The following is a 14,168-nucleotide window of genomic DNA, read 5'->3' as shown; positions in this document are numbered from 1 at the left end:
CATAAAATATGATATAATCGAGTCCAACGTGATTGTTTCGCGAAATTGGCTTGGTCAAGTTATTAAAGTTAATCACTTTATAATATTAACTCTGCAGTTAACATGCTAATTCAATGCAACGCTATTTGGTTTTCCCATAGCGAACAAGACTGAACTTTATTATGACATGAATTTCTTTGTACAAGTTATATAAATTTTATACAATGTTGCTATCTATAATTGCTAGTACAATAACATTTATTATGATGAGGAAATTGGAAATTCCAGTTCGTTGGGGCTTTCAGTAAAAAAGCTTTCATTGACCTACACAATAGCAAATAATAATATGATTATTAGACTGCGAATCTTTACGCAAAATTTTCTGCATTTATTGCAACAAACCGGAGTCAGTTATAAATTTATCTCTTGATTTAATCATTTTAGTCGACTAAAAGTAATATATTGATACGCTTCGATTTCTTTAATCTTACTATCGTTTCAAACTGCAACGATTCATTTTTACCATAAATGCATAAAATCCGCAGTTCAATCATTATGCAAGAGAAATGCTGAAGAATGCATTATTTGGACGAGCCCTGCGTATTTCTAGTTTTAAAAATCTAACAAAATCAACAAGTTTACTGGTTTCATTCTCCTCGTTAGAAACAGTCACGAACAAACATAACAAGGTAACGTAACAGCCTATTATGGTAGTTCAGAGTTAATGTTTACGTTGCAATGTTCCGCGTATGCTCGATTTTCTTTCACAAATTTGCAACTCTCGATGGAGCAAAACAATTTGCATTGCGCGGGAATTCGAGTGCGGTGCCTGTACGTCTAGGGAAACCGATGGATATTGTATTCATGTTTCTATCGTTCGGCGGAATCGCTGAAAGGGAATATCCGTGCAGCATGGGATGCGGCTGCACTATGCAGCTGTACGCCGCCGTATCGACGGGAGAACTTTCGGAAGCCCGCCAATAAAAATTTCAATTCTAAGGGACACCCTTTCTTTGACATCGCGAGCCAAACTTCGAGAAGACGTCGCTGATCTTGCCGGGACCATTATTCGAGAAAGTTAAACTTTTCTTTATTATTTATTTCGTGTTACATTAACTATTGACAACTAGACCGAGGATTTTATGCGTTCACGAGAGATATTGTTTTTTAAGTGTTACAACTATGAATCGCTGTGCAAAGTAAAAAGTTTCATGCACCAGTTACAAGAACTATAGCTTTATTCGAGCAGAATGTAAATGTATTTCAGCACGAGTGTCCACACGTTGTTTGATTTATCGAGTTCACGAATGGTATAATTTTCGTTCGTTTTCAAACGCGAAAGGAATTTGCCGTTTCGAAAATGCGATCATGATCGTTTCTTCAACTTGCCCTTCTACCGCGCTTCCATCGCAAGCCGGTGACGTGACGCGTTTCGTCTATGTCGTGCATACTCCGGTGCTGGAAGAGAAGGGGTAACTTTTGCCCCTCGTTTCGTGCTCCCTCCCCTCATCTAGCGACACTGGCTCATTGTTTGTTTATCGTTCGCGTACGTCGCTCATGGGCACGACAGGTGCCCCTCAAACGCCTGCTTCTCCCACCAACCTCTCTTTCATGCAGGGCGGACCTTCTGGAGTTTATTGGAAGGAGGCAGTGGGCGCTATGGTGGGACGGTCTCGTCCCAATTCAGACAAAAATGCCCATCTCTGGCGTATGTACATTCGTCTCTCGAATGTCATCGGAGTTTTTCAAAATTCCCAACTGCAATTCAACACATTCGACCGAAAGGCAACAAGGCGAATGTTATTCGAATATTTCCTTTCACTGTGAAACAACGGAAAGACTGCTCGCATGGTAACCTCTTTGTTTCGAAATCGCTTCCAGTTTCTTTCGCAACTCCACGTTTAACGGTTTGACTTCTGTAACGATATCTTTGTCACGATCGGTCATTGTTCTTCTACCTCGAGATACAACACAGTTGATACCTATCTCGACGACGCACAGTGGCCCCAAGTCGCCAAAATGTGGTCAAAACCTCACAACTTATTAAAAAATGATTGGTTCTGCTTGAAAATTGGTATTAGGCCGTTTTTGGGGTCGCTGATCACGAATCTGAACTTGAAATTAGAAAATTCGCTGTCTCATATTGACCTGAACGAGGGGAAACACTAATTCTCCGGATAGCAAACTCTACCCTTTATATTGTATAAAGTAGGTATTCTATTCGCATTTCATAGTTCCCAAAGAAGAAAGAATTGAAGAATTGCTGGTCTTTTTACGTACAATAAGATCCCATAATAAAAAATATAGGTTTCCATTTGAGAAAACAAAGTTGACCTTCAAATGCCCTTGAAAACGCCATCCAAATAAAAAACTGATACTGCCTTGGACACGTGTTTTACACTTTTTTAATATTTTTCATACTTTTCGAGATATTCGGCTGGAAAGTTTTCAAACGAACAGCCGATATAAAAACAACGTTCGTGTTTGAAAAATATAAAAAAATTTCGGATATATGATTCTTCATAAAAAAAACTGACATTCTATTCAAAATCTGTTTAAATTTTACAGAAAGACTTAGTACATATCTCTCACAGTTTGACAAGAAATGCAAGGAAAGCACATAAAATACCTACTCTGCGTTACAAAAAACAGTGCTACGACCGCAGTGGCACCTAGGGGCAGCCAATTTTTTTTTAGAATTGCAAGATAATACTATGTAGTAGAAGCTCCAACAAGTTTTAGCGTGGGACATGAAAAATTCATGCCTTCACTTTTACTCTCTCTTTGCATACACAGTTATCAGTTAACAATAAACATTTGGCACTAAAACCTATGCAACTTACCTCCACAAACAGCATCCATAATGCACAATTAAAATCGAAACGTTTCAACACAAAAAAACGACCTTTTTGCTGTTTACCCCCACTTAGAAACACTCTTAAAGTAACCAATCCCATACTTAAAACTTACCTAGCTGAAAGTTCATATTTTAGGTTTTGGCCACGTTTTCCGGTTTTGGGACCACTATGCGACGCGACGCTTCGTTTCTACCTAGTTGTAAAGTTCAATTTTGTTCTCTGCTTATCGAATTCCCGCCACCAGAGACAAGATCAGTCCCGTTCAGCTATCGCCCGTGCGGGCAGAGAATTCGGTTCCCCGGGCATAAGCAACCGGGCCGGCTGCGAACCACGCCTCCTTTCAATGGTTCTGCCTATGACAATATTTTTCCCGCTGACGTCACATTGCCGTCAGCTATGACCGCGGGCATCGGCGGGCGCCTTTTCCCGCCGCAAGGCTTGGTAAACGGGACTGGACAAGATATTGGAATAGATCTACCATATGGAAGCAAAATTAATCGTAATGATTATTATTTATTAAATGGGAATGCACTCAAATGAAATTAATTCGTTTAGTCTAGCCGCGAAGATGTGTAAAAAAGATTTCGAAGAAATAGCAATTGGAATTACATGAGAAAATCAGAGAGGAATTTTAAACTTCTTTTATTCGAGCCAGTGAATAAAATTTAAAATAAGCGTTTTGCAAATCTATATAGCCGGGTGGGAATGAAAATAGGACCGATGATGTGGTTTTCAATAATCCCCGCCTAAACGTTCACGGTGAATCGTACTTGGTTGAATCTTTCCATCATTGCATGGGGATTTCTATAAGCACTAATCCTAGCATTCTGTCCATTGAAAGTGTCACCGCTTGAAAAACTGCTTCCGTCCGAGAATAGTATACATTTCAAAAATCGTGGATCACGTTCCACTTTACGTAACATCTACTGGTAAAAATTTTTGTCGAGCAGCATAATCGTCTGGACGTAGAGCATGCACATTTTGAATTTTATAAGGTCGGAGGCCTTCCCTGCGAATTATTCGTCGCACTATCTCGTGACGAAACTCGTCGAGCTATATTGCGCAAACCCATTAGGCGAAAAGCATGAGCAAGAGCGATAACTCGTTCCTTCTTGCGCCAGTGGATACGTGATCGCTCCGCTTCTCGATGTCGATTGAGATGCAGCGGTATAAATTCTTGATCACTAAACTGGTGGATCTAGTCTTTGAAAGTCGCGTCGATCTGTAATCCCTGTTGGTCTTAGCCGTCTTGCGTTATTTCTCAACGAGTTCCCATATATCGCCCGTGCTAACGAATAATTTTCTGATGCTTCAACAATAGCACAAAGCATTCCGCGGAGATTCCGGTATTTATAGTCCTCCAAATTAAAACACTTCCTACCATAACATCGAGCCACCGATTGTGGATATTCCCAACGGATTTAAATGTCTATTTATCTTTACCCGACTATGAAATACAAGCATATTGTAAACACAATAACTGAAAGAATTATTTTAATTATTAAATTTTAGATTTTTTAAATTTTAGAATTTTCAAGCTCGGGGTCAATTTTGCAGCATATTATTGACGTCGATATCCCCCAAACCGTGGGTGTAGAGTTACGTGATGATGGTTACGACATATCCATTTGTGACACCCTGTACATGGTACAACACACATTTTGTAAACGAAGAAAAATGAACGATCATACTCCATGTAAAACATTCCTAGTCAATGGATTTCTCATACAACCACAACATCAGAAACAATATTCCTCAACGAGATAAAAAGTTCGCATAACATTTACATAAATATAAAAGGCGGCGCGTTCTACATAACAAGTGTACATTTTTCCTGCTGCATTCACGTCTATATCTTTGTTAGCATTTAATATAATATCGTACCGATGGTTACCCTTATCATATGGCACTGTTGAAATGATTTTCGTCTAAATACTTTCTGCAACACCAGTAGACTGGATCTTTATGTAAAATAAAAATTGTCCAAGTCAATTATAAGAAACCGAAGGTTCATGAAAATGTGAATTCTCTCTTTCGATCATCTTAAGATGGCGAAAATAATATCACAGTATCCTTAAATCGTTCTAACGCCTTTTCATGTTTTGCATTTGATCTATTCATCTTTATCGCAAACGCATAAAATCCGCAGTTTAAACATGAGACGGGATTAAAGAAATTTAAAAATCGGAACAACCATGGCACACTGCCTAATTCTCGGTACACACGGAAAGAGCAGATGCGAAAGCCTGCCGAAGAACTTGCAGAACATTTTATTGGAGGAGTTGAAGAAGGAGCACAGTTTGTACGGAAACATTCTTAACAAGAACGCAACTAGTATGAAATCTCCCTCCGCAATAGTGCTGGAAAATTGAAGGGAAGTAGTTGCAGAATAACCTTATTATGAGTTTGTTGATTGGCGCGGTGAAAAGGAGAAAATTACCCGCCGGTATTTAAAATACGGAGAAAATTTCATTTTATGGACGAAAACGATTTTAACCTTTAGATGTTGTTCACTCAGTATGGAATAATTGTACACCTTTAAGCACATAATTTAACCCTTTGGCGCCACAAAAAATTGTTATACTATTATTCAAATTATTGTTTACATTACTACATTCAATAAGTTGCGAAATATTTAAGTATTGTACGCGTAAGTTCGACCAGTTTCGTAAGCATAAAAATCGTATAAAATGGAAATATTCCTGGAAAGAAAAATTTGGTGTTAAAATGGAAATAGCTCCGAGCGTAAGGATTAAGATGAAATAATTCAAACGTTCTGAAGAAGTTAGAGTGGACGGAAGTTTTGTTGGAGTCCTGAGACACCCCGACATATCAGTAAAGGGTTAAACCCATCGTGTTCTACACAATTTCGTGCGAACGAAGAATGAACTCGGCTGTTTTGTTTCGAAGAGGACGTAGAAATGATTGTAAGACGCGCGACCTAATCACTTTAGGACCGAGCCAATCGCAAGAAACGTCCAATTGGAAAATGGCATTAAAGGTACATGAATTCCGACGTGTTTTGCTCTTCACTCTACGGGTCAGAGTGCAATCGAAAAAATGAAAAAGTCATCCCGACGGAAAATATTTCGCCGAGTATTATTGTACATCGGTGAAATTGAATTCTGTATGAGCCATAAAATATTGAAGATGGCATAAAAATAGAGGCACTCGAACACCGAAAATTCTGGGACGTGTGTCCTCGTGCTCGTACCGCATCCACTGAAACATTAAGTGTATGGACAATTGTTTATAACAGCCTGGACAATTGAATCCCTTTCGCGGTTAATTAGGAGAACTCATAGGTTCCTCCTTTCGAAACGAATTGTAATGCAATTATAGCAGACACCTACGGCGAAAATGTTTGATGTCCGCCCAATGAACGCTTAACCCCTTGTCCTACCCGCTAACTCCCGATTGTTCGGACAACAATAAACAAGGTCAGTCACGCGTCGAGCCATTTAGCTGTTTAACCGTGTGCTCCAACTTGCACAAAATGTATGCGTCTTATGACATGTACATTTCAGCGCAACCAAAGTAAGAAAATATCGAGAGCAACTGAATCACGGGTCTGACTTGTGCTGTTTACGTTTGTTCCTAACGAGAAACCACGGGTCAGGCTCGTGCTTTTAGTTTTTGAACCAAATTTCTTACCACGAGTCTCACTCGTTGTTGTTGGACAAGGGATTAATGAGCACAGAGTCAATTTAGTGTGGCGACCGATGTGGAACCGATAAAGGACCGATGGAACACACAGTGGCTTAATTAATTTTGGTTTTTCGGTGACGGAATAACCATTGCTGAAAAATGTTTCGAGCACCGGCATCAATATTATCACGGTTTTCAAGACCAGTTCTCACAGGTCACAAGTTAACCACTTTGCGTTAACCACTTTCAGGTCTTCAGGATTTTCAAGCTACATATTGTGTTGGCTTTTCCTTTTAGGAGGCTTTTGCGACAACGAGGGATTACTATGGAAGAGCTCTCTTTCTCGCTACTACGGAGATGTGTTATTGTTGTTAATGCCTCGGATATTTCTTTGTGGCGAGGCTCGCTCTTTTGCAAACAATGGAACAATTTCGACAACAGCTTTTAGCTCGAAAGCGCTGCAGCTTATGAATGAATTAATCAGATATTGTCCGGACAATTGAGTTCATCGATTATCCGTTTATTACTTTATATAAGTGTTTTCATGCGAAAGGAAATGATTTTATAAACCTTACAAAGATTTAAGCTTCAAAGAGCAACTTATTTGGATACGTAATTATTCATTTCCAATGTTATGCCTGAAGTAAAACGATCTGTGCCATAAAGAAGACATAAATGTTGAGAATTTTTTGATCGTTAATATTTTGTAATTGATAATTCATGCATCGATGTTACTAGAATTAACGTTTTAGCAAATAAGAGCGTATCAATAAAATGTTCAGTGCTGTATCGAAAAGAGCTCCATTATGTTTTTTTACATAATAACTAAACCGCGAATTTTATGCATTTTTAGGAAATGTATTTTCACTTAACTTCTCTTTCTTGCAATTGACTTGGACAATTTTTATTTTGCATAAAAATCCGCAGTCTAATAACCTCAGAATATATTTTTAGACTGTATTGCACAAAATAGTTCGTCGTATTAAAAATGAAATTGTTATCGCTGTTAAACAATTTATTTAAAAAATACTTTATTTTTCGGAAGAGGTATCACATAATTGTCGGTAAATAAAGCGGTAATCTTCTATTTTTCTACTTAACTATTTCCTATATCGCAATGTTGATTCGTTATCAGCAGTTCTCGATAAATCGAGGACAGTCTATAATTTCAAATTCCATATTTATCGGCTAGTTGCCATAATGCCACCGTGTACTAAATACTCAATGGAGAGACCATGACCGAAATAAAAACATTTTGCGCGAGTACTCAATCGTTTCTGTATTCCGGACATCGATGTTCCATCAATCCAATTTTCCCTTAATTGATGCCCCAATAATTAATCGTTTCGTTGATCGGTCTTCTAACAATTGAGGTTCGTATTGTTCGTTCCTCAAACAATAATTACATCCCCTGTTTATTGAAGATCATTGAACGATAACCAACATTTCATTACCGGTATGTAAACTGTTTCATGTTAATTTCTGTACAAATTAATTTGTGTCTTCATAAATTTGTTATTAATTTACAAATAACCAAAACACACTCGATTCTTGCTATCTCCATCATTTTCTAGTATATTTACATCCCCCTAGGAGATACTGATAAACGGAGTAAAAATAGAATTTGAAAGAAAGGTACAATTGATTAACTGCGAGGAGCACGAATTAATTTGTGCGCATGGTATATTCGAATTTTTCAGCAGGAAACATTTCTTGGAAATCAATGCGACGAGAAAAAGTGATCCAAAGAAAAGTGTTCGCAAAGAAAAACCAGGCCGCACCTACCGGAAAACTGTATCGTTAAACGTGACTGGAATAATTTAACAGAATCAATTGAATTTTTAGAGTTAGACATGTTAATCGCTGAATGAAACATGCCTGCTTGTACGTATGCTCATAGCGGTTTAAAAAATTGTTAGCTTAAAATTTAGAATAACGTCCAAAAATTACATACAGGGTGTCCAAAAAATGTCGTACTCCCTTGAAAGAGGTGATTCCCGGGGTCATTTGAAAAAACTTTTTCCTTTGCGAAAATATTCTCCGCGGCTTTGTTAAGAAGTTATTAACGAAAAATGCGGACCAATCAGGGCGCGGTTACAGCGGACGGATTCTGGCTCGGCCAATGACAACGCCGCGCTTAGCGGGACCTGCCGCCTTCTGCTTTTGTCGCGTCTTGATTGGTCAATAACTCCTTAATAACTCGTTAATAACTCCTTAACGAAGCCGTGGAGAATATTTTCGCCAAGGAAGAAGTACAACATTTTTGGGACACCCTGTATAAGTTTAAATGATGTATTGCATAATCGATGTTATGTATATGGTATATCACTATACTAAATATTTTTGTATAGCAGAAACAAGTTTTGCGCGAGACTTCAAATGCTTAATAAAAAATAGAAGGAAGAAATTGCAGTTTCAAATATATTTCGCCAAATCTGTTGCCGACGTGTTTTGATATCTCTCCGTGTTGTATTTTTATTTTTTTAACCAGTGGTCACGCATTGTCATCGAATTCGCTGATATTTCGAATAAAACTTTGGCTCGTCTAATGGGCAGTTAATAAATCGATCACCGCGATATTCGATATACTTCTGTGCACCTATAGTTCCGAGAACTATTTTGATTAAAAGTTTCTTAACAGTAAACGGAGGATGTTTACGTTGCCGTGATCAACGATTCTCGAAATAACTTCATTCCATAACGATATTATCGAAAACCAAAAAATCGTTTCCTCTGTTAAGAACTTCACTGGAATATTTAATTAATCGTTAGACTGCGGATTTTATGCATTTAGAACAAACTTGCGTTGCTACAATTTTAAACGACATTAAAAGAATTTCTTTCGACCTACCAAAATTAATGAGGGAAAATCAAAATTTCTAAAAATTCTCAGTCGGATAATTTTTAACGCGAATTCGTAACTCTTCGGAAATTAATATATTAACTTAAAATTACTACAACTTTGACCAATTGTTATGTGTAACTATTGAAACGTCTAATTTAACATATCTGAACGTAAAATGAATAGTTTATATCAGTTTATCCGGGTGGAAGCTTGAAGAATCTAAAGACCCGTTAATTACTTTCAACAGACGATCAAGAATGAGAAGGCAAGATGTCTTGCAGAATTAAGAACAAGATTGAATTAGAACGTACGGGCTAAATTGTTTGCACTAATCCGGGTTATTTACTCTTTCACTCAAAACTGTTTATCTATTTCTTCTGAGCTAGGATATTTCTTAATTTAATCTTAATTTAAAAAACAAAAAAAACAAAAATTGATTTTATGATTTATTTATTCTATGTACAATATAAATTCACTAAATCTATTTTTATTCGTCTAAGGAATTAATTTCTATTATATTTTTCCATAGCGTTCATTTCGATTTTAAACTAATTAATTTTATATATCTTCGTACACATTTGTATGTACGATATAGGTATAAACTATATAGACACATATAATTTTAATTTTAAAAAAAGCAAAATTTATTTCATATCTACGTACACACTTGTATGTACGATATGTACAGACATACAATTTTAAGTAAAAAAAAAAACAAAATTGATTTTATATCTACGCAAGATACATTCGCTAAATGTATTTTTATTATACCTTTCGTCTGCACAGTTAATTTCCATTATATTTTTCCATAAGATTTTTTCAATAAACATTCTAACAAGAAGAAAGCGTACAAAAAGAAAATAGTAGCGTATCGTTGAATAATATAAGTCGTTGCAAGTCGACGTTGACATCGCTGGAAAAAACTCGTCATCCATGTCGGTGAGTGCACGTGGTCTGGTGACGTGAGGAAGCTTCCGCGTCGGTCGAACGTGTCCGGACACGTTCGGAACCTGTTCCCCTGTCGGTCACGGTGCAACCGAGACCTGTCATGTATCACCAAATCCAAAACAGTCCATCCAATCTCATCGGACAAATTACATAATACAATCGGAAACGAAAAATCACGGGGCACGTCATCGCTATAAAAAAAGTCTGCATCAGACAGAGCTATTCTACCAGCAGAAAACACAAACTTTCGATCAATGTTCATTTCGCACACGCAGGAATACAGGTACAGGCGTGAGGCCGAAGAAAGTTTGGACACGCTGGACAAAATACTCGAATACGAACAAAAAAAAACGTCGAGCACACCTAACGAATTTTTGGACAGAGTACCTCGTTGCCGCAGCATTTCCTTTATGACCATAATGATTAGAACTTTTCATTCGAGATAATTTCACGGAAGGGAAACGAAAATATTTATCGTACACCTACGTTTACTTTAATGCTTAAATATTGCAAAAAATGTTAGTAACTATATAGTAACATTAAGAAATATTAGTAAATATATAGTGAAACTTGTATTCGGTAGATTTTATTTAAAATCTTCGTCACGCGTCGGACTCGTTACACGACAAGGGGTTAAAAAGACTTTGAGTGTGTACCTTCAGTGGTAGCAAATGTACAGTCTTTTTAAACAATTTATGGGACATCCACGGTGCATTTACTATCACGTAAAGCATGTATATGTACAAGACTGTTTAAAAAGACTGTACACAGAGGCGTATTTCATATGGCAGTAAATGTATAAAATAGTAATTGTTTAAACAGACTGGACACTTGCTATCACGATAAACAGTCTTTTTTAAACGACGATTTGATCGCGTCTAGACGGGAGTCTACCGTTTATTCTTTCGATCGGAGCGGTTCGGTTCGGTTCGCGGGGATCGTACGGTGGAAAAATTTCGTTGGCAAAGTCGTGTTTTCAAGTTCACAGAAGCTGGTGAACCGTCGGGTTGTTTCGCCGTGCGATCGTTACCGGTCGTAGGAGGAAAAAAAGGGGGTAGAAGTAGCGCGTGTACTGAGCGTTATCAATAGGTGGTCGCGTGCGGCGACTGGTCAATGAGCGTGTCCCTCTCACCTGAAAGTCACAGTGGATAATTTCGGCGTCATCCAGGAGTCGAATAGTGGCGCGATGCACCACCGTAACGTCGTTCTTGCTGCCAAACTTCAACATTTCTGCCCTCAAGTCGCCACCCGAATTATCCCTCCGGCCCTCATCGTCTCCTGCTCCGCAGCACCACACACTGCCCGCTGATTACACGCGAATTTACGTCGCCGTTGCTTTCCCCGTCAACGATGGGATCGTCAAAGACGCGTGGACCTCTTGCGAATTTTCCGACGGGCTGACACTACACACGACAGCACAGTAAAATGAACGACGAGACATCACCGTAAAGGAACTCTGAACTCTGTCAACCGGTCCCCTCCACCTCCACTGGCTCGATCCTCCGACGATGCCACGTTTACGAAACCCCGTCGAACGCGACGTTGCCGGAACGGGACACCGGAGTTGCGATTCGCCCGTCGCGCGCATTGTCCCGTCAAGTTTGAATCGCGAAACCCCTACGACGCTTAATTCCAAGTGTTCTGTGTCAAACATCATTAACCGAAGTGTAAGAAATATTAAATAAGAAATTAGTAATCTGACGAACCACTGCTACCTTTCGCCATACACGGCACTGTTTTTAATATGTCAATGTTATATCGTAACCAGACTGCGCAACTTTATACAAAATAAAAATTCTCAGGTATTGGAGCCAGATATATGCTTCACTTTAATAACCTTAACGAGCTTAAAATAATAGGCTGGCTTCCTTTTCCACTGCTTTGAATTGCATCTATTCATTTTTGCCACAAATGCACAAAATCCGCAGTCCAATCATAACCTACACATACTTGAATCGTACGATTTTGTACATGGCTACGATGATTAGAACATAACAAATTTCTAAAAGAAAAGGGAAATTTATATCTACTTTAATGCTTCAATATTGGTTACAAAAGAATATCATATTTTATTTCGTTCTAAAGGAAAGGAATAATATTCGTATTTAGTAGATTTCGCTCGAAATTTTCAGTTAACAGATTCTTGAAAAATTCTTAGTTTAATATTTCTGAGATACAAGATCCTTAACATTGATCTTTCCTTTTAGCTAAAGGGAAAATCAATGTACGTATGCGTTAATAATAAATTTTTATTACCCATAGGAGTAGGTACGACGCGACGTTTGGCAGCACAGACGTGCATGGGGTAAGTTAGCATTAGAGCGGGTTGTTTTGCTATATATCCTACCAGCATAGACGATAGTAGTTATGTTATTTGAGTACATGGAATGCAGCAAACCCGGTATCTTAATAAAGGTACAATATAAATTTATGTTGCATCTGTATTTTTATAAAATAATTGTGAAACATCTTAACTTAGAGAAATGCTTGAAACTTATTTCTTCTTTTAGAATGTCTTACGAAACATGGTATGCAAGATATGGAAGTAAAATATTCTTAATTAAATTGTCCTTTTATATATTTTGCAATTGTTTTCGGTTTATGCAAAGATTAAAGAAGGATAAATTACACTCGCCGATACTATATTTTAAAACCATAGACTAAAGAGCAAACGCGATGTATTAGAGAGGGTATCCTCTCTGTATGTATGTTGTGTTCCATACTCCTGGGGCTTTAGCTTTAGAGGCTCATTACCATTTCCATGTAACATTCTGCTGTATCGATCGGAACTAGAGTTACCGCAGGCGAAATATAGGAATAGAACAAAAAATTTGGGTAAGAAGAAAGTATGTTTACGTTTTCATCTGCTACATAAATTAAATGCAGCTTGCGATAGGCTAAATTAGAAGCTTGCCCTGAAAATGAGTCCAGACAGAATGCTCTACGACTTTTTATTATAAAGTTACAAGCGTTCAAAGATAGACAATTTTTCGTCCACGATTTACTGATACTTTAAGCTTAACCCTTTGCGGTCTATCATGTTCTTACTCTTTTACTTCAGAACTTGCTCCAAAATTATACATATACTCCAATTATATTCACATAGGTAGCTCTATTAACAGAACAAACAGGAAACATAATAAACGTAGTTTTATTTACGTATCATGTAATTGTGACATTACTGATGATTGTGATCGAAATCATTAAATAAGTATTTAAATAAAAAGAAATTTTTAATATACCACGTTTTTAAGACGGACTAAAAAGTAAAAAATATTTCCCCTCAAGAGTCAGATTATACTAGACAGGTAAAACGCTGAGGGTCTATAAACGCTAGATACAAAAACAGGGTAACCAAATTCTGTCGGCAGAAATTCAGGTACCCGAAATTGTAATCGAGTCAGATCTGGACAGGATCCTAAAAGTTTGCAGTGCTCGGGTGACCGACGCTGCAGTCGGATGGAGTCAAGTTTGGAAATCCCGAAAATTTGTAATCACATGATTATGACGCTTTCTCATGACCTAAGTATCTAATTTTATATTTTAACTTTTCTGGTATCCGAGCATTGCAAACTTTCGGGATTTCAATCGACCCGACTGTAATTTCGGGTACCTGAAATCGTGGCTACAGAAACTTTACAAACTTTTGGGCTCCCACCCCAACCCGAACCGAAAATCTCGGGTACCCGGTCACCCCTAATTTTAACTTTTCGATTACCCAAATATTGCAAACTTTCAGGATGCCGCGTGCCGACACGATCCGATTGTAATTTCGGGTATGCGAACTTTATAAACTTTCGGGATTCCGACTCGACCCGATCAGCGGTTCTGGTACCCGCGCTCCCCTAAAGAGGGCTTTACACAGCAAAGAATTAAGTTTTCGACCTTAT

General features: G+C 37.9%; 1 protein-coding gene across 4 annotated transcripts in view; it reads right to left on the bottom strand.

Moving 5' to 3' along the window:
* Positions 1 to 11,995, bottom strand: part of Frmd5 (FERM domain containing) — a 49,509-nt gene extending 37,514 nt beyond the window's left edge. For 2 of the 4 annotated variants that reach the window (XR_013081901.1, XM_076784677.1), the window contains exon 1: positions 11,411 to 11,995. Coding sequence is in view for 1 of the 4 variants with exons in the window: in XM_076784677.1 (XP_076640792.1) it covers positions 11,411 to 11,506 (96 nt within the window). In the remaining 3 variants the exon portion in view is untranslated. The remainder of the gene's footprint in view (positions 1 to 11,410) is intronic. The other 2 variants (XR_013081902.1, XR_013081903.1) reach the window with 2 other exon arrangements.
* Between the last annotated feature and the right edge of the window lie 2,173 nt (positions 11,996 to 14,168).

Source organism: Halictus rubicundus, chromosome 3 (genome assembly GCF_050948215.1).
Source record: "Halictus rubicundus isolate RS-2024b chromosome 3, iyHalRubi1_principal, whole genome shotgun sequence".
Classification (NCBI taxonomy): domain Eukaryota; kingdom Metazoa; phylum Arthropoda; class Insecta; order Hymenoptera; family Halictidae; genus Halictus; species Halictus rubicundus.
The sequence above is the reverse complement of the archived record's forward strand: the minus strand, read 5'-3'. Positions and strand labels throughout refer to the sequence as shown.